General features: G+C 49.0%; 1 protein-coding gene across 22 annotated transcripts in view; it reads left to right on the top strand.

The window, feature by feature from the left end:
* The window catches only part of PTPRD (protein tyrosine phosphatase receptor type D), a 3,784,543-nt gene that overhangs the window by 3,226,930 nt on the left and 536,758 nt on the right, over positions 1-20,855 (top strand). For all 22 annotated transcript variants that reach the window (XM_085633482.1, XM_085633637.1, XM_085633629.1 and 19 more), the window contains one exon: positions 17,246-17,413. In XM_085633482.1, the coding sequence (XP_085489608.1) occupies positions 17,329-17,413 (85 nt within the window). In that variant the 5' untranslated portion in view covers positions 17,246-17,328. The remainder of the gene's footprint in view (positions 1-17,245; positions 17,414-20,855) is intronic.

Here is a 20,855-nt window from a genome sequence, read left to right as displayed (position 1 = left end):
AAAAGCGTGGACAGACTTGGTAACAGTATCTTTCTCATTGTGGTTTCCCCGTTGGTGCGAGTCGGTCACGGCAACCGTTGCAAAATGGAAGTGATGCAGGCAGCGGCTCCATGATGATCATCCAGACGGCATCGGTGAGACCAAGGCTTACGGTGCAGGGAGAGGCGGTGCTCTATGAGGTGCTGGCACTTTGCGGTGCAAGTGACAGAGCCGGTTAGCGGGAGCTGTCATCGGTCAGCCCAGACAGCTGTGTGGGAAGAGGTGGTGCTTCGTGAAACTTACAAGCAGTACCCCCAGCCACGATGCGGTCACAGGTGTCGAAGTCAGCAGCAGCGCCAGTATAGGTGAGACCAGGATGGTGAAGTGAAGTGAGGCAATGCGGAGTGCGGTGCCCACAGGTCAAGGAGGAAGCAGCATCTCGGTGGCGGTGGCGTCGGTCGTTGTCGTCGGTGAGACCATTGTTGCGGTACAAGATGCAGATGGTGCCTTCTGCAGTGTCGTCAGGTCACAGAGCCAGCGACGGAGTCAGTGATGGAGTTGGATGCTTTTCGCTTCTCTGTGGCAACTGAAACAGCGGTTCCATAGGCGTTACCTAGAGGTTGGTGAAGTCTTTGTGGTCCCTGAGACTTCAGAACAGGAGGTGAGCTCTATTTCAAGCCCTTGGAGATACCCGGCACAAGTAAAGAAAGTTCATTCCAGTCCTTTCAATGCCCAAGGCAGAAGCAGCATCTACAGGCCAACCCAAAAAAGCAACAACACTGCAAAGGAGGCATTGCTCCTCCTAGCAGCTCTTCCAGCTCTTCTTCTTGGCAGGTTCCTTAAATCCAGTGAGTTCTAAAGTTCTGGTGTCTGGGCCCCGATATTTATACTCAAAATCCCTTTGTTCTCTCAGGCAGAGCGTGTCTGTGCTTAGTCCAAACCAGGTCTGTCCTCTCTGGCCCAGCTTTCTGGCAGGAGGTGGGGACAGCATTGTGGAAGGCATGCCAGGACCATTCAGGTGAAAGGAAATCTCCTCCCCCTACTCTAAATGCAGCCCAGGTCTATTCAGCCCAGCCCTGACTCATCCAGACTCTCTGGAGCCACTGCACATCCCCAGCCCCTGTCACTCCACAGTCAGATAGTCAATACACATCCTAGCAGAGGCACACTGGAGGGCTAAGCAAGAAAATACCTACTTTCTAAAAGTGGTATTTTCAAACACATAATACAAAAAACACTCTCACTAAAAGATGCATTTTAACATTCTGAGTTCATGCATACTAGGCCTTTCGGGCATACTAAACTTTATTTTCCTACCTTGTTCCCAGGGGTAGTTATGTTTATAAGATGTTATAAGCAAACTCCCCATTCTATTCTATGGGAACAGGTAGCCTTGCAATAGTGACAAATGAAATTCGCATTATTTCACCACAGGACATGCCACCCACACCAGGGCCTGTCCTACCTTTCACATACAATGCACCCTGCCCACAGGGGTACCTTGGGCCTACCTTAGGGGTGACTATCATGGAAGAAAACGGAAGGTTTAGTGCCTGGCAAGTGGGTGCACTCACCAAGTCGACATGGCAGTACCAGACTGCACACAGGCTCTGCAATGGCAGGCCTGAGTTACATTTTCAGGGCTATTCATGTGGGTGGCACAATCAGTGCTGCAGGGCCACTAGTAGCATTTGATTTACAGGCCCTGGCACTCTCAGTGCACTTTACTGGGGGCTTACCAGTAAATCAAATATGCCAATCATGGAAACACCAATCCATAATAACACTTTACAACAGGAGCACTTGCACTTTAACACTGAACAGCAGTGAGAAAGTGCGCAGAGACAGTAAACCAGCAAAATCAGAGTCAAAACCGGGAGGTCAGAAAGCAAAAAGACAGGGGAAACACCCCAAAAGATGCCAAGTCTAACATCACCTATTTTGCTGAACTCAAAAAGATTTAATGGTGAGTCAGCAGTGCCAAAAATGAAACCTGTAGGCTGTACATATATTTCTGCAGCAGAAGCTTAACCCCACAGAGCTATCCTTCTGGCCTCATGTAAAGCAGGACGTTTTTTGCATCTTGCTCATCACTGTCCTTAGCTGGTATAATACATTTTTGCAGTTCTTTGTTCCATATACATTCACACATGCTAGGATGTTGCTTACATTGTATTATTTTGTGTATTTCAAGAGGCATTGGCAGCAACCCAAAGTGAGTGGGATAAAGAGAATTTCATATAAAGCAACATGTGTCTGAATCTCTACCCCCAGGTTGGCAGGATGGCTTCATTATTGCAGCATGACCTATTATTGCCCATGGACTTCTTTTTTTCACTTTCCCCTCTTTTCAATTAAATCTAGTTTGTTGTTTTATTTTCCCTTACTGGTCTCCGGATTCCCTGTGGTGTTTTTCTGTTTATTTGACCCAAGGAAAAGTAAACATTTACTTCTACAAGTGAGAACCTCCACAAGAATATTTATATCACAGCAACCTAAAACTCCTACTGTGTGCATGTTGCAATGTGTAAACAGAATAACAGTCCTGCACTAGTCCCATGGCAACTTGACTGCTAATCTGTCAAATGGTGTGAACCCTTTCTAGGCGCTAATAGTGTCTGCTTTTAAAAATTGAGGCAGGTGTTGTCTTTTTTGTGAGCATTTGTATACCCACAGACACCTACCATGACTGTGGTGTGAAATACTATATATAGTGCATATCGTGAAATATGTCACGCTGAGGCTCAGCACCGAGGCCAGTTCTATTGCATACGGTCCTTGGAGTGGCTGGGGTGCCAACCAGCCATGGATGTTGTCTTGCTAATGCACCGAGTAAAACAATGGTGTGATGGGTGAAATGCTTGCAGTAACCTCAGTCATTGGTAATTACTCTGGGTCGCATTTCAGTTCATCGCTTTTCGCTCACTGTGCTACTGCAGACAGAGGATGACCTGAGGTAAATCAGCCTTGGTCCTGCTCCAATAGGAACAATCCAGCATGAAATGCTATGCTTCATCTTAACTGAACAGGGCATTCCAAGGCCAGGCTTCATCAGTGTGGTGCTGCTTGACTTATGGCACAGCAAGAGTGGGTCCCGCTTCTGGTAATACCTGTGGCACTTAGCATATCTCAGTGAAAAAAATTAAATATTTTAAAAATATTGCCAATGCACAGACAGTACACCTCTATTATTAAAAGAGGTGTTGTACAGGGTCACTTATTAATGGTTGAACACTCATCACTCACAACGACGGAACCCTGGGCCTGCACCTCCAAACAGTTCACTTCAATTTCAAAGTGTGGTGCACCATTACCAAAATGTCAGCCCTTGCTTGACACTTCTGTTAAACAGAAATATTTATGAGCAAATCACTTGAAGGTGCACCTAAAGAAAAGTCCATAGACCTTTGTTGTGGGTAAGTTCTCTACTTTATTCCCACATTCTTTATTTCTTTTCCATAAAAACAGCCAGGGATTACAGCCAACACGTTTCTTTCAGACCATGCTGCAGTTCATCAGGGTTGTGAAAAAAATATAAAACATATATAAGACATACAAAATATACCAAGGAACAACTATGCTTACTGTTAGAAATGGGATTTCTGGTTGGCTAAGGCTTGCGCCAAAGTCAGGCAGAAACCACCACTCTAGTCAGGGCAAGGAAGTTACACGCCAAAGATAACCCCTGCTCACCCCCTTGGTAGCTTGGCACGAGCAGTCAGGCTTATCCCTGAGGTGATGTGTAAAGCGTTTGCGCGCGCACCCAGCAACAACACCCAAGGCCCACCACAAAGGAAACTCCACACAAGGTATTCTATAAAAATAGCCTTTGTATTATACACAACACATTAGATAAAAACACACACTTTACAATGTGCCAACAGGCACGGGCAGAATTTACAAGGGATTATATGTACAGGGGACAGGGCCACATGGACCACTGTCAGGAATTAGCACTTAGAACATAACACAAATTACCAAGTGTACATGTGGAACATAACCAGTATCTACTGGCGCAACAATGACCTCAGCGTCATCACACTAGCATCAGGTATAAAACCTATCCTGTATCTATCACAGGGGCATAAATTACATTATGCAATTCTCATTGGTCTAACTCATTAGACCTAACCACCTAGCTATAACTATACTAGGGGCGCACATCTCACAGGGAAGTACATTCTCCCTACCATCAACCTAAGCAGGTAAAACAACCTTCTAGGCAGGAATAACCACATTTATAGGTATCAGACACAGGGTGCGCAAAACATGCTATATACAATACATTTCCTAGCACCCAAAAGCACATTAGCATGAATCGCAATAATACCTCAATCACCTTAGAGTCCAGGACGCACCAGAACCTAAACGTAGCAGCTGCCCACTACTTGCTGGGCAGCTGGGGACAAGCACAGGGCCTAAACGCTGCAGCTGGCACTAAGTGCTGCGCAGCCGTGGAAGGCAAATAGGGGCCTGGGCTCTCAATGGCCCTTGAAATGATGACACCGACGTTGGAGCCACCTGGGCTCAGAAACGACATGTCCCCCTGGAGCACACTGGCTCCTGAAAGTCATCTGCGCCAACCGTGGGAGCCATCTAGGCTCGGAGAACAAACTTGCACACGTGTTGGAGTCCCTCAGACTCTAAAATAACAATATTGGCCGGCGTTGGAGTCCCCTCTGGACTCAAAATAAAGAATGCCCGCCTCGTTGGAACCTCACTGGGCTCTAAACAAATATGGCCCGCGTTGGAGCCTTGTGGGCTCAGAACACTAAGGAAATGCCCCCGGAGCTGGAGCGCACGAGCGCTCTAAACTAAACACTGCACCCGTAGCTGGAGCCTCCGGGGCTCTGAAAGGCAGCATGCACCATGGGCCGGTGGGGCAGTGGGGAGACATGCAGCTATAGGCATGGGCACCTCTGTGCCCTTACTTTGGAGCCCTCTAGGCTCTAAACAACAGTCGTTGGAGCGGCCCACTGCCATGCGGGGCCGCTCTGACCCTGCCTCCCCCCATCCGGACTCACTCAGATCACTCACCGGCTGGGGGGGGGGGTAGCTTCTTCGTCTCCGGTCTCCTCTGCGGTAGGAGCAACGGCACTCCTCTCGGGGCGCGGGCAACGGGCGGGGCTCCTTCTCCTCACTACGGGAGCCCCGCCGACGACACTGCCTCCTTGTCACTCGGCGCAGTCCAGCGCGGGGTGGGCTCCCGCCTGGACTCTCCCATCACTCCGCAACACCGGGGCGCAGGGTAGGCTCCTGCCGGCTCCGGTGCTTCAAACCAGCCACGCGTCTTCGGTTGGAGGCGGGGTAGGCTCCCGCCCTCCCACTTCCGGTTGTCCCGGAGTCCCGCCCTCGGCCTGCCTGACTTCCTGCACGCCCGGCCGCGGCGGTGATCTCCAAACTCGGTCCACAGAGGGGTAGGCTCCCTCGTTAGATGTGATATACGGCGGGGTGGGCACCCGCCGTAAGAAAATAATTAAATAAGCGGGGTAGGCACCCGCAAAGTAAATAAGGATGAAGCGGGGTGGGCACCCGCTCCGGCAGCGTTTCGGGGGAATCCTTACGAAGGGGATTCCCTCCACACGGACGGCAGCGCCTTGCTGCGGAGCTCCATTGCTCCTACGGGGCAAAATAAAGCAATATAGCGCTCCCAGGGCGCTAGACGCAGCCAGGTCTTGGACAGAGCCAGGAAACAGCAATCAACGGTTCCCCAAGGTCCATCAGGCATCCAGGGGCTGGGCAGGGCCCAGGGAGGCAAACCTTCCCCTGGGCCCCAGCAGCAGCACGCCCCTGGTAGATTCAAGTGCAGAACAAGAACAAGAACATTTTGTAAGGGGACACAGCCCCTTTTTATACACCAAATCCCTTTGTTCTGGGTTCAGGGTGAGGGGGAAAACCAGTCGCAGCTGGTTGGGGAGCACCCTTGATGTGCTCAGCCCCTCACTCTATTCACTGGCAGGGCTAGGGTCATTAGACGCACCACAGGGGCCGGCGCCAGCATTGTGTGGGGGAGCCCTGTCCTATTCAGGACCCAGGTACACTCCTCCCCAGCCATCTACATGCTAACTCCCCATTCACCACTGGGTGACTCCTCCTGACTCTGGGGAATTCCCTAGTCCGTCACCTGACCTCACCAGCCAATCACCAGACACGCCACACATTTCAGACTGCACACTGAAGTGCCCACTTCTAGAAGTGGCACTTCCACACCAGGTACATGCACGCCGCACACATCAACGCGCAGCATTCACTCCCACGAGTCCGCACATACCAAACACGGGCCTGCCCACCCCACGCATCAGGAACTACCGGGACATCTACATTCCCCCATGCATTCCTATGGGAGGGCAGGCCAACCTCACAACACGCACGCACTTTACCCTGGGACACAGCGGTAAAGTGCGCAGAAACCCAAAATCACTACACCAAGTTACCAATTACAAGCAAAAAGTTTCGGGGGGAACCTGCCAGAAGGGCCAAGTCCAACACAACCCCCTTCCAGCCAAAACGCAGGGCAGACCAATCACCACCGTGATGGTCTTCCCTGCTTGGGGCGATAGAACACGGACGCAGGCCCGCACTGCAGGGACACTCTCCGGTTCTACGCCCTTCTCCATCAACATGGTTCCATCTGAAAAAAAAACAACCGAAAAGAACTCAGGCCCAACTAGGCTACCCCACTGGTACTACCTAGTTGTCCACGGCCAGGACCAGGCCCTAGGCCACCCAGATACCACTGGTCCTGGCCAAACCCAGAGTGGGGGGTAGTAACCCCTGGCATACAAGCCATTCTCCACTCTCCCTCTCAGTGTAGTTCCCAACTACCACTGATCCTCCAACCTAGGGTCCGCACCCTCAGGCTGACCAGAGGTCACGGGCAAGAATGCCCCACCCTACCTCTACTTCTGGGGTTCCGCACCCTCCCAGGGAAGCACCCACCAGAACACAACTCTCCCACCAGTTTAGGACCTCTCTCCACCAACTGGTCTACCACCTGGGATCCAAGTTCGCCGGCTGCACCGGGGTCAGAGGCGAGGCCGTCCTCCCTCTGCACCCCCTTCCAGAGTTCCGCACCCTCCCAACTGGAGTGGTACCCCTAGAAGGCAAACCAGCCAGGACACTGACTACAGTCGTCCTTACGTCCAGATCCGGAAACACCGGCTACTGGCTCCCCAACCGAGGGACGTACCCTTTGGTCAGATGCCTGGCGGACCAGGACTTCCTAAGGGTGACACATACCTAGCGTGTCGTGTGACAGTCTGCCTGGCGCAGAGCTCACGACCTCCTGTCCCTCTGACAGTGCGTGAAGATGCCCCAGCAACCTGGCGCAGAGCTCACGACCTCCTGTCCCTCTGACAGTGCGTGAAGATGCCCCAGCAACCTGGCGCAGAGCTCACGACCTCCTGTCCCTCCGACAGTGCGTGAAGATGCCCCAGGACAGAAGTGGCATCACCATGGTCACTCATTGGTGGCTCAGCCCATCCGGCTGGCCCCCTGACCCACTGGTTCCCACTGGGGACCTCTCCCCCTCTCACCCCTCACAACTGTACCCCACCTGCTATCAGGGGGGTATCACATCACAATTGCCCGGAGAACCAGGACTTCCTGGGAGTACATATACCCTCCCGAGGGTGACACATACCTAGCGTGTCGTGTGACAGTCTGCCTGGCGCAGAGCTCACGACCTCCTGTCCCTCTGACAGTGCGTGAAGATGCCCCAGGACAGAAGTGGCGTCACCATGGTCACTCATTGGTGGCCCAGCCCTTCTGGCCGGCCCCTGACCCACTGGCTCCCACTGGGGACTCTTCCCCCTCTCACCCCTCAAAACTGAACCTCTGCACCCTCCACCTAGGAGTGGCACTGCTCGACACCAAAACTGATGGAGGCCTGACTACAGACACTCCCAGCTTACCTCAAACAGGAAGAACCACCTCGAAGAACAGTACAACAGGACAGACTAGGCTCCCTACCTGGTGTTCCCTCATGGAACCAACCAGTCCTGGAGACTGAGGTTGGGGTTGGGAATACAACCCAGGGTCACGCCCTCAACCAGTTCAGGCGTGAGACCACTCAACCTCCTCACAAATAAGGGTACCTAGCTGGGCTACTCTAAACCATCTCCGCCGCAAGGATTTGTGGAGATACCTGCACCATTCTTCTAGGGTTACTCCCAAAAACAAGCTCAAAATAATTTACACACACCATTTAACACTCAATCTTCCAGTGCAACACAACATTCATCCACACTCACACCCCCCAGACTAGTAAGACAGTTTCTACCGCCCCTGATTTCTCAACCTGACCACCCCGTGACACAGGTACTATCACTCTGGGAACTGGGAATGGGACATTCACATTCATCCAGCGCATTACACATTCATCTCCAAACCCCTCCCAAGACTGGTAAGACAGTTTCTACCGCCCCTGATTTCTCAACCTGACCACCACGTGACACAGGTACCACTACCCCGGGAACTGGGAATGGGAATACATGCACTGGACACACATCTGCTGCCACCACTGGATCCCACCCTCTGGTGAATCCAGAAAACACAATGCACTAAGGGGGATGATCTACCCTCCCGAGCTAGGGACACCTAACTCACAGTGCACAAGAAACACATTTCCACAGAAATGACATTTAAAAACAATAATCCCTATACCATGTGATTTATCTAAATGCAGAGTTTTGTAGTGCGGCCAGTTGCCGCTGCGGTACAGCGCAAACGCAAGTCCAAATCCCACCGCTGATCACCAATGTTAGAAATGGGATTTCTGGTTGGCTAAGGCTTGCGCCAAAGTCAGGCAGAAACCACCACTCTAGTCAGGGCAAGGAAGTTACACGCCAAAGATAACCCCTGCTCACCCCCTTGGTAGCTTGGCACGAGCAGTCAGGCTTATCCCTGAGGTGATGTGTAAAGCGTTTGCGCGCGCACCCAGCAACAACACCCAAGGCCCACCACAAAGGAAACTCCACACAAGGTATTCTATAAAAATAGCCTTTGTATTATACACAACACATTAGATAAAAACACACACTTTACAATGTGCCAACAGGCACGGGCAGAATTTACAAGGGATTATATGTACAGGGGACAGGGCCACATGGACCACTGTCAGGAATTAGCACTTAGAACATAACACAAATTACCAAGTGTACATGTGGAACATAACCAGTATCTACTGGCGCAACAATGACCTCAGCGTCATCACACTAGCATCAGGTATAAAACCTATCCTGTATCTATCACAGGGGCATAAATTACATTATGCAATTCTCATTGGTCTAACTCATTAGACCTAACCACCTAGCTATAACTATACTAGGGGCGCACATCTCACAGGGAAGTACATTCTCCCTACCATCAACCTAAGCAGGTAAAACAACCTTCTAGGCAGGAATAACCACATTTATAGGTATCAGACACAGGGTGCGCAAAACATGCTATATACAATACATTTCCTAGCACCCAAAAGCACATTAGCATGAATCGCAATAATACCTCAATCACCTTAGAGTCCAGGACGCACCAGAACCTAAACGTAGCAGCTGCCCACTACTTGCTGGGCAGCTGGGGACAAGCACAGGGCCTAAACGCTGCAGCTGGCACTAAGTGCTGCGCAGCCGTGGAAGGCAAATAGGGGCCTGGGCTCTCAATGGCCCTTGAAATGATGACACCGACGTTGGAGCCACCTGGGCTCAGAAACGACATGTCCCCCTGGAGCACACTGGCTCCTGAAAGTCATCTGCGCCAACCGTGGGAGCCATCTAGGCTCGGAGAACAAACTTGCACACGTGTTGGAGTCCCTCAGACTCTAAAATAACAATATTGGCCGGCGTTGGAGTCCCCTCTGGACTCAAAATAAAGAATGCCCGCCTCGTTGGAACCTCACTGGGCTCTAAACAAATATGGCCCGCGTTGGAGCCTTGTGGGCTCAGAACACTAAGGAAATGCCCCCGGAGCTGGAGCGCACGAGCGCTCTAAACTAAACACTGCACCCGTAGCTGGAGCCTCCGGGGCTCTGAAAGGCAGCATGCACCATGGGCCGGTGGGGCAGTGGGGAGACATGCAGCTATAGGCATGGGCACCTCTGTGCCCTTACTTTGGAGCCCTCTAGGCTCTAAACAACAGTCGTTGGAGCGGCCCACTGCCATGCGGGGCCGCTCTGACCCTGCCTCCCCCCATCCGGACTCACTCAGATCACTCACCGGCTGGGGGGGGGGGTAGCTTCTTCGTCTCCGGTCTCCTCTGCGGTAGGAGCAACGGCACTCCTCTCGGGGCGCGGGCAACGGGCGGGGCTCCTTCTCCTCACTACGGGAGCCCCGCCGACGACACTGCCTCCTTGTCACTCGGCGCAGTCCAGCGCGGGGTGGGCTCCCGCCTGGACTCTCCCATCACTCCGCAACACCGGGGCGCAGGGTAGGCTCCTGCCGGCTCCGGTGCTTCAAACCAGCCACGCGTCTTCGGTTGGAGGCGGGGTAGGCTCCCGCCCTCCCACTTCCGGTTGTCCCGGAGTCCCGCCCTCGGCCTGCCTGACTTCCTGCACGCCCGGCCGCGGCGGTGATCTCCAAACTCGGTCCACAGAGGGGTAGGCTCCCTCGTTAGATGTGATATACGGCGGGGTGGGCACCCGCCGTAAGAAAATAATTAAATAAGCGGGGTAGGCACCCGCAAAGTAAATAAGGATGAAGCGGGGTGGGCACCCGCTCCGGCAGCGTTTCGGGGGAATCCTTACGAAGGGGATTCCCTCCACACGGACGGCAGCGCCTTGCTGCGGAGCTCCATTGCTCCTACGGGGCAAAATAAAGCAATATAGCGCTCCCAGGGCGCTAGACGCAGCCAGGTCTTGGACAGAGCCAGGAAACAGCAATCAACGGTTCCCCAAGGTCCATCAGGCATCCAGGGGCTGGGCAGGGCCCAGGGAGGCAAACCTTCCCCTGGGCCCCAGCAGCAGCACGCCCCTGGTAGATTCAAGTGCAGAACAAGAACAAGAACATTTTGTAAGGGGACACAGCCCCTTTTTATACACCAAATCCCTTTGTTCTGGGTTCAGGGTGAGGGGGAAAACCAGTCGCAGCTGGTTGGGGAGCACCCTTGATGTGCTCAGCCCCTCACTCTATTCACTGGCAGGGCTAGGGTCATTAGACGCACCACAGGGGCCGGCGCCAGCATTGTGTGGGGGAGCCCTGTCCTATTCAGGACCCAGGTACACTCCTCCCCAGCCATCTACATGCTAACTCCCCATTCACCACTGGGTGACTCCTCCTGACTCTGGGGAATTCCCTAGTCCGTCACCTGACCTCACCAGCCAATCACCAGACACGCCACACATTTCAGACTGCACACTGAAGTGCCCACTTCTAGAAGTGGCACTTCCACACCAGGTACATGCACGCCGCACACATCAACGCGCAGCATTCACTCCCACGAGTCCGCACATACCAAACACGGGCCTGCCCACCCCACGCATCAGGAACTACCGGGACATCTACATTCCCCCATGCATTCCTATGGGAGGGCAGGCCAACCTCACAACACGCACGCACTTTACCCTGGGACACAGCGGTAAAGTGCGCAGAAACCCAAAATCACTACACCAAGTTACCAATTACAAGCAAAAAGTTTCGGGGGGAACCTGCCAGAAGGGCCAAGTCCAACACTTACATACAGTAACACAAAACATAAGACATGATTAGCCCTTTGAACGAGGCCGGAATTTTCCCGCCGTGCGTGAAAAGTTCACGCGTGCGCAAATCGGACGGCTCCCGGCCATCCGACGCACTCGCCCACTGTGACGTCGGACGGCCAGGGGTCATCCGACGCAGGCAAGGGGTTAAAACACTCATGACACTTATATATGGTGATAAAAAATCTTTGCACCAATACGTCGTGATACACAGCTAGACCAATAAGAAGGGATAATCTGAATCCTTAAACTTGATGATTGAGAGCAGCGCAGGATTGAAATGTAGGCTAGCGGCTGTAGCCCGTGCCTTTGAATTTGGGGACCCAGTTTTGAATCCCTGTCTCTGTTCTAAACTCAACAGTGAATGATTCTGGGCAACTCACTTAATCTCCCTGTACCTAAAAATGTGTGGAAAATGTATGTGTAGAATCCTCACTTGAAGTATACGATCTCCCGACCCCTCGCATAACGTACAACGCCTGTTGCTTCACAGCTAGCTAAATATCAATATATACATACAATACATACATTAGTTGAAGAGATTGACATTTTTTCTTTCCACATATGCCCTGTTCAGTAGTGGGTGGCAGAAGGCCTGGGTGAAGTAATCATGTGGAATATTTATATTGCATTACATTGAACAGTGGATAGTTTACTGACTTATTTCACACCACAATGTTGACATTGTTTGCAACTTGCCAGTCTGAAATTCTCTCAGTGCTGTGCAGTTGACAAGTCAATGATGGTTTGTGTTAAAAGACAGTACCCGCCACCATGTCACACTTGGGTCTAGCTGGTATGAAAACGGAACAAGCTTTTTTTCCCACTGTGCATGTGCCTTTCATGCATCTCCAACTTTGAAAGCCTCAGTGGAGTCATAATGCAGTAGTTGGCTCTGATACGTTGCACAGACACAAATTGGCTCAGACAGGACTGATGTCTCATGGACTTTTCTGTCATCAGAAAAGCAGGCAAAAAGATGGGAGTGAGGTGAGGTGACCAGAGGTAGGAAGAGATGGTGCCTTCAGGACTTGCCCGTGGAATTTCAGGTTTTTTTTCTTTCATTTTTATAGCAGGAGATGGTTGTGTAAATAAAGCAGCAAATGACTGGAAAAGCAGTGTATTGTTCGTAGCAGTTTTGTTTTTAGCTCACAGAGTTTCTCAGGACTGAAATATGTTTTCAAATTGATTGCATTGCCCACAAACCTGAACCAAGCTCTCTCGTGGAATTGTACTAAGAATTACATTTTTATTGTATTGCCACTGGATACAAGTAATATATGCTAGTAATGAAGACAACATTACAATATTGTCTTGTCCTATGAGGGCTAAGTTGTAAATCAACACAGGGAACAAAATCACACTTAATAGAGGTAAGATCATTTGGTAAGATAACAGCAAGTAGACAAAGACACAGACTGGCTGAACCACAACTTTGTTGCACTGTTTCACTCAGAGTTTAATGCTAATCCCTTCCCCTGCATGAATGTATGTGTGCAGTCACTTCCTGTCAATATGACTACCTTTTCTGATGCAGTTGCCTGGCTTGAGTGGACTATTTGACACTCTCAGTACATACAGTCCTCTTTTGTAGTTCATTTGGGCAGTGTACTGTTGTGTGTATGTGATATTTGTGCAGTGAGGACCTAGCCAAAAGGTAGTAAAGCACGGTTCAGTGTCAAATGCAAAGATACAGTCTTCAGCTCTTTTCCAGTATTGAGCAGGGTTCAGGTGGTCCTGATGAATGCAGGGTTTTTGATCCAAAGCCTGGGTACATGGCTTTAGAAGGCCTACTTGTTTTTGCTTTTTGCTCTTTTTTTACTTTGAGTCTGATATCCTGGCTTGAAGTGTGTCAAGGGCCACTGGAGACGGAATACTTGGCAGCATATATGCAGGGCTGCTGCTTATGATGGCTTTGAAAACTCTGTACTTTGTTTTAAAGATGAGTGGGCCAGAAAGGGGAGCCGGTGAAGTTCCATTATTATGAGGGTGAGGTGACCATATATATTCAGGCCCTGGATGAGCTTTGCTGCAGTGTGTAGGATGCCCTGGAGGATGGCCAGTGTAGAGTCTGCGAGGCTACGGAGCAGGGCATTGCCACATCCAGTTTCAAGAGTGCAAAGGTTTTTCCCCCAAAACAGTAGCAATCTCGGCCCGGCTCCGCCTGGTGCAACTAAAAATCCTACACAGAACATATTTAACGGGGCCCCAATTGGTACACATGGGGGGGCACACGGATGGGTCTTGTAGACGTGGGTGCTCCCAGCCAGGCATTTTCATACACATCCTCTGGCACTGCAGGTTCATTCAGGAGTACTGGCACAAGATCCATGCCATCATGAGTGAAACCCTTGAACTTGACATCCGTCCGGAAGCCCCTAGATGCCTCCTAAATATCTGGGAGCCCACGGACCTCAATGCCTATGCCATACACTGGGTGACACTTGCCTGCATGATTGCTAAGAGGAACATTGCGCAGCACTGGGGGGCATCACAGGCACCTGCAGTGAAAGACTGGAAAAAGGACCTTGATTGGTGCATGCAACGAGAAAAGTCTGTCTACATTGCAAGGGGCTGCCCCCGCAAATGGTCCAAAATTTGGACTCCCTGGAACTTATACCGAGGCGAAATATGTACCCCCCCCCAGACTTTACGACGCAGATGTCTCCCCGTCCCCCTAACTCCAACTGTACAAATATGTTATGCATTGCTGAATCCTTGTGCTTGCAACTACCTATGCGGTGTTCCTACGAAACTATGCCTTGTAGTCGATGTTTCTTTAATAAAAAGAGTTATAAAAAAAAAAGAGTGCAAAGGTTTGAATAGCAGACCCAAAGTGCTTTTTGGGAGGAGCAGTTCCCTTTTCTTTAGTTTAGAGAGATGTGGCTGTGCTACTCATTTTGCACCTGCCAGTATCTCTCTCTACTATTTCCAGTTTCTGTCAGTTTCTGCACATCTTTCCAGGCAATGGTGGAGGATGGCTGCAAATCCCCATTGCATTTTATGTCATAGTGGTCCGGTGTCCTGCAACCCTACCCTACTTGCTGATATCCTGCTGCCCCCACAGATCTCTCTCTTGTCTTCCTATCCCCTTCTCTATCTTGCCTTCCCTCTCTTCTCCCTGTGGGCGATGCTCTCTTCATTGCAGAAAAAGAGCAGAGGCAATGCCGACAGTGCCAACCCCGTGCATTGAGGGACGTCAGGTGTCTGCTGCAGGTCTGCACTGCCTTGCTGGAGCCAGGGTGGTGGTGTGCTAGCATTCCCGCTTTTTGCCCACCTTTGTGGGGCCTTCTAGACCAGAGAAAGATGAGGAGAAGATGGACCATCACCCACCATTTCACCCTCTCTTTCGGATATCCACCAACCCAATGAAGGCAGAGTTTTAGTGCCTAGACTTCCAATTGGTGCAAGAACAAGTGCCGGGCCTAATGTTTTGTACAGAAGCCTTCTACTGAAGGGCGGGCTGTTCTATACCAAAACGGCGTAGTCTTGATTCCCCCTCATGCCTCTTTAATCCACCACCAGACACTCCCTGCCTCTTTAGCTCACTCCTGCATGTTCCTTCCCATTCCCACTTTCCTCCTTTCTGACTGTTTCCTTCTTTCTATTCCTCTTTCTTTCCCCCTTCTGTGTTTTTGTCTCTTGCTTTAGATCAACGTCTGTTGATGCAAAGTAAGAGCTGGTCCCCAAAGTTCTTGCTTCCTACAGGAAGACACAGAGGGGCACAGGAAGCTGCTGTCTCAGTGTGATGTAACAGCTTTGGTGAAGGAGCTTCATTTTTCAGGGCTTACACCTGAGCAGTCAGTCGATAATCGGATTTGGAAGTCCGTGTTCTTCGGAAGCTGTGCTCAACAATGGGTCCCTTCTCCTGCTTTGTGTACACGGCGAGAGGCTCCATCCGTTGTGAGAATTTGTATTCACGGCCTCAGAGCCGCTTCTGCATTCTGTAAATGTTGACAAAGCCGCAGGTGAGAGTCGGCTTTTCCACCCGATAGTATGGCGCTCTTTTTCTAAAGATAGCTCCTCGCTCTAACCTCTCTCTCTGCTGTAATTATAAATGTGTAGAGTGTCAGTTTTGTTCAGTCGATCAATCATTCTGTGTTTACCACTCTGCCTTTTTGCGCTGCTGAAAGAAAGCAAGCGCATAATGGAAGCCGGCGACCCATAAACCTGAAACTTCATCAATTAAGCATGTGCTGGACAGTGGCGATCCATCCTGTTCCTGGAGTAATATGTAGGACGTGCCTGTGTCCAGTGTGGGGGCGTGCAGGGAAACAATACCATGCTGCCTTTGTTTCTCCAGGCTAGATGTTGTACTTGTTGTAGTAAAGATTTTTTTTCTTGCTAGAAAAAGGCTAGCTTTATTAAAAATGTGTTATGCATGCAAGAGAGACCAGAGCACAGATTTATCAAAATTTGACGCAGCGCAGCAAGACCACTTTCGGAGCCTCGTAAAAAGAATTGGGCAAAATTGTTCCATATCTATCAAGAAATGGCACATTCTTGTTCTCTCCTTGCACTGGTGTACTCGGTGCAGCTTAGCGCCAACGCAGGCACCCTTGCATCATTTTGCAAGGGTGCATGCTTTGCAGGCGGGGTAGTTTTTGTGCAGGTAGGGAAGTGCAGCACACTTAGTAAGAGGAAAAAAACAGGAGAAATAAAGATATTTCTCCTCGTTGCGCCTCCATTGGGATGGTGTAGAATTTTGACGCATTCTCAGGTTTTACGTGTCTTGGTAAACCTGGGAATGTGGTAAAATACTTAAGTGGGTGCATGGGATCACCCACACTCCAACCATGATACGCCTTCCCAGCACAGCGTAACGCAAGTCTGCGACTTGCGCTGCCTTGCGTTACTTCAGATTTACCAAGCAATGCAGGGCCACACAAAGCGCGTGTCTTGGTAAATCTGATTTAAGATTTGAGTTCCCCTTGTGATACGCTGCGTGACGCAAGGGCAACGCAATCCTATGAAAAATCAGGGCCTAGATTGTCACACGCTTCGTGACGCATGGGCGACGCAATCCTATGAAAAATCAGGGCCTAGATTGTGACACGATGCGGGACGCAAGGGCAACGCAATACTATGAAAAATCAGGGACTAGATTGTGACACGCTGCGTGACGAATGGGCAACGCAATCCTATGAAAAATCAGGGCATAGATTGTGACACGCTGCGGGACGCCAGGGCAACGCAATCCTATGAAAAATCAGGGCCTAGATTGTGACACGCTGCGGGACGCAAGGGCAACGCAATCCTATGAAAAATCAGGGCCTATATTGTTTATGGTAGGATAATGTCCATTTGTATCTACCTTTAGTGGGACAGCACGTGGATATACTTTGATTGGTAACTGAGTATATATTGTAGAACACCTTGTATTGTATTGCCGTGTTAATGTGGAGCACTGAAGCACTTTCGTACACCTGTGGCAAGCTACGCCATGTAGGATGTGTGGTTGGAAGGGTGTTGTCGTTCGCTCTGTCTCTGCTATGTGCTTCCAGCTACCTCGGTTCTACACAGCTCAGCCACGAGGAGGCCTAACCATGTCATGTTTTTTCTGTTCTCCCCTGACAGGCTTTGAAGGGACTGCATCTGACATTTCAGACCGGACAGACTCGCTGTGGCTTCTGAGCCCGTGAGCCCGAGGCTGCCAAAGCATGCAGGTGCCAAGCTGTCGGATGATGCACATAGCCAGGCCCTTGGTGGTTCTCCTGTGCTGCCTGCTGTACGCTGATGCCGAGAGTAAGTCCTGCCATGTTTTTGGATTCCGTTATGCTGTTTTCTCATGTGATTGATGCGGCGCGAAGTGGCTCTTAATATGCCCCATTTTGAGAAACGTGGCTGCTGCAGACATGACCAGAGGGCACGTCTACGATGTCACCTGATTTTCATTCCCATTCCTCTAACTGCCACTACGTTTCCTCGGTTGCTGGTGCGCCCTCCTGCCACCGGAAACAATACTAGTGAAATTGTGTAGTCAAAATAAAGGGCAACTTTGCACTTCTCCAAAAGGCAAACACTATTTTGAGACATTAAAAACGCACGCGGAGCTTCAATATTTTTCTTTTTTAAGTTTACCAGAATAAACAGTATCATGTTGAGCCCAATTAAGATTCAGGGGCCTTTGTAGCTGTCACAGCAGCTGCTCTTATGTATTATTTCCGACAGCTGTCGCGGAGTGCCGCATTCAGGCAAACCATGCAGAACTGACAGCGACGTGGCAGGGCTGCGCGTGCGAGGGCTTCTCCACAGGCCGGGCTCCCCCGCGCCGAGAACTGGATGGACTCTTCCAATACGACGCAATAGAGTGACGGTCAATTACCCTGGCAATTAATTGAAATATAATATATATTTTTAATTAGTAATTAGCAAAGCATTAGGTTTGTTGTGCGTCATCTCCCAGCTGGCTCGGTGGTTTTGTAAGATAGTCATGTAAGGAAGAGAGCTTGCAGCAGGAAATCCATCTAAAATTAAATGCGTTTGCTGTTTTATATGGCTCATACCAGGACCATGGGGTGCCTTGGTGTTTTACATAGCTATAAGAGCATGTTGCTTTAAACAAGAGACAGTGTATGCAAAACAGAGTGTAAACAGCAAAGCAGCAGAAATTAAACTCATAGTAGCAATAAAGTTGCAACTAGTAGTACATATACATTATTTACTGGTCAAAGCTCAATGAGCATCAGTTTCTTTGTTCAAGGAAAATCTACTAATGCATGCAAAATATGACATAGTGTGGACAATGTGAATGAATCTTTTATCAAAAGACATAGAACTACAGAGCAAACAGAGGGCATTCCCCAGGAGGGGAATTAATGTTGATGCTAAGTGAGTAATAGTGTGGTAAAAACAAATGGTTACCTTTTATGAGCCCCAAGTTGGATTGTTAAAAACAAAATGATGGGACTCTCTTTCAAATGTAACATTTATTGTTACAGTGGACATTAACTTGAGAGTAGCAGAATTCCCATCTCTATGAAATATGTTTTATGTATTTTTTGAAGGTTTAGGATAGTTAGTGTTAGGGTCAGGGGGAGTGACGTTTCAGAGTTTGGTGCAGAGCCAGAGAAAGATTAGGCCTTGGCATGAAATCCATTACATTTGGTTGTTTGTCCCCTGTTGGCTCCTTTACTTCATTTCTTGATCAAAGTATGTCTAATGTATGGAAAAGTCAAGCAAAAAGAGGTAGGCAGGAAAAAATCTAGCCTTAGTGACACCATAAGCCCACATCCCACTTGAGCTAATAGCATGCGTTCAATAAGGAAACCCAAAAGAGTGCGGCAAATCCCCAAAATCGTACTGAATAAGAAAATCAGAACTGATTCATTACTGAACATAATTTTTGTTTTTGATTATTGTTGTGCATTTGTTTTGTCAATGTTTGTTTGTATCCACTGTTGTGTATTCATTTATTTGGTGGATGGGAAGAATATTCATGATTTGTTTTGCATTGGTTCTTTGTGTGTGACAAAAAACAAAAGTATTTTTATGATGTTCAAAAAAATAAATGGTGATCACTTCTATTGAATATAGTGGTCATGAATGAACGTAGGTTGTAAAGGTGCAGTCAGTTTTGGCATTGTTTGTTTATGTGAACACTTGGTGGCTCAGCCTGACTGACTGTATAAGCCCAACACCTTGTGTTTAGTTTTCTAAAAGTGGCATTTTTAGAATTGCAATTTAAAATCCGACTTCACCATTAGTTAGAATTTTAAATTGCGATTCCAGAGACACCAAACATGAACTGACACTTATAAAATTTAATAAGGCAACTCCGATGTTATCCTATGGGGAGATAGGCCTTGCAGAAGTGAAAAATGAATTTACAGACGTTTTCACTACTAGGACATGTAAAACCTAAATGTACATGTCCTACTTTTTAAATACATTGCACCCTGCTCTCTGGCATGTCCAGGGCCTACCTTAAGGGTGACTTATATGTATTCAAAAGAAAGATTTGGGCCTGGCAAAAGGTTTTTTTTTCCCAGGTCGAAATGGCCGTTTAAACTGCACACAAAGGATGCAATGGCATGTCTGTTACATGTTTAAAGGGCTTCCTTTGTGAGTGGCACTACCAGTGCTACAGGCCCACGAGTAGTATTTAATGTACAGGCCCTGAGCACATGTAGTGCCACTTTACTAGGGACTTACGAGTGCATTAAATATGGCAGGTGGTGATAACACAATGTTACCATGTTTTAAGGAGTGAGCCCATGCAATTTAGCACTAGTTATCAGTTGTAAAGAGCGCAAAGTCCTAAGGCCAGCAAAAATTAGATACAAAAATGGAAAGGAAGGCAAAAGGTTGAGTGGAAGACCACCTCATGGCTGGCAGGAAGAACAATAGGTAACTCCAGCAAAAATTAAGAATGTAAAGATCACCAATCTGAAGCGATTAAGGGTTGTTTCTAATCTAATCAGCCTATTCTGATTTAAAAAGTGGCTAGGGTGTGGAAATAATGCACATAACCACAAGAGAAGAGTGAGATGTTGGGCACATAGGAAAGAGTATAAGCCTAGATAAAAAAAGTTATGCTTTCAATAAACCATGCAATGGTGCGGCCTTGCTTGAAAAATGTTGCTCAGTTCTCAAAACAATTGATCCAAAAGACAAAGGGAGATGGGAGGGAGTTGCAAAATGTGCAGCTAAAATAATGCACCGAATATTGAGGCCCACCATCCTAATCATATTTAAACTCAAGAGAAATCAGAAAAAAGGGTGCAATAGGGTTAGGAACAGGAATGCCTAAACAGATAACCATAGATCAAGATATTTAAATTGTACAGTGGACAGCATCACATAAGACAACTCCAAAAAAATTCAATAATCAATTAGGATTAGTCTATTGTTTCTAGTGTACTATGTAACACTTCTGAGGTAATAATTTCTCTTTTCTGGGAACTGTTCTCTGGAGTGGACACACTCCTCCCTCGAGAAACTATTATCAGATCAAATTCCATAATCACCATGAGGGCATTGCTAGGAAACAGAATACACTCCCAGAAGGAGGACATATTTGTCAAATGCATTTCCTACTTTATACCCTGAAAATACAAGGAGATGAGGGACGGAGCGCTGAAACTTTTCAGACACACCCCCAGTCACAGATCTTGGTTGAATCCATCATCATTCTTTAGCTCACTTCGCCACCCCAGTTCAGACATAGCCATATGCAAATCAGTCT

This window comes from Triturus cristatus, chromosome 2_1 (genome assembly GCF_964204655.1).
Source record: "Triturus cristatus chromosome 2_1, aTriCri1.1, whole genome shotgun sequence".
NCBI lineage: Eukaryota > Metazoa > Chordata > Amphibia > Caudata > Salamandridae > Triturus > Triturus cristatus.
Note: the sequence above shows the minus strand (reverse complement) of the source record. Positions and strands in the feature narration are given on the sequence as shown.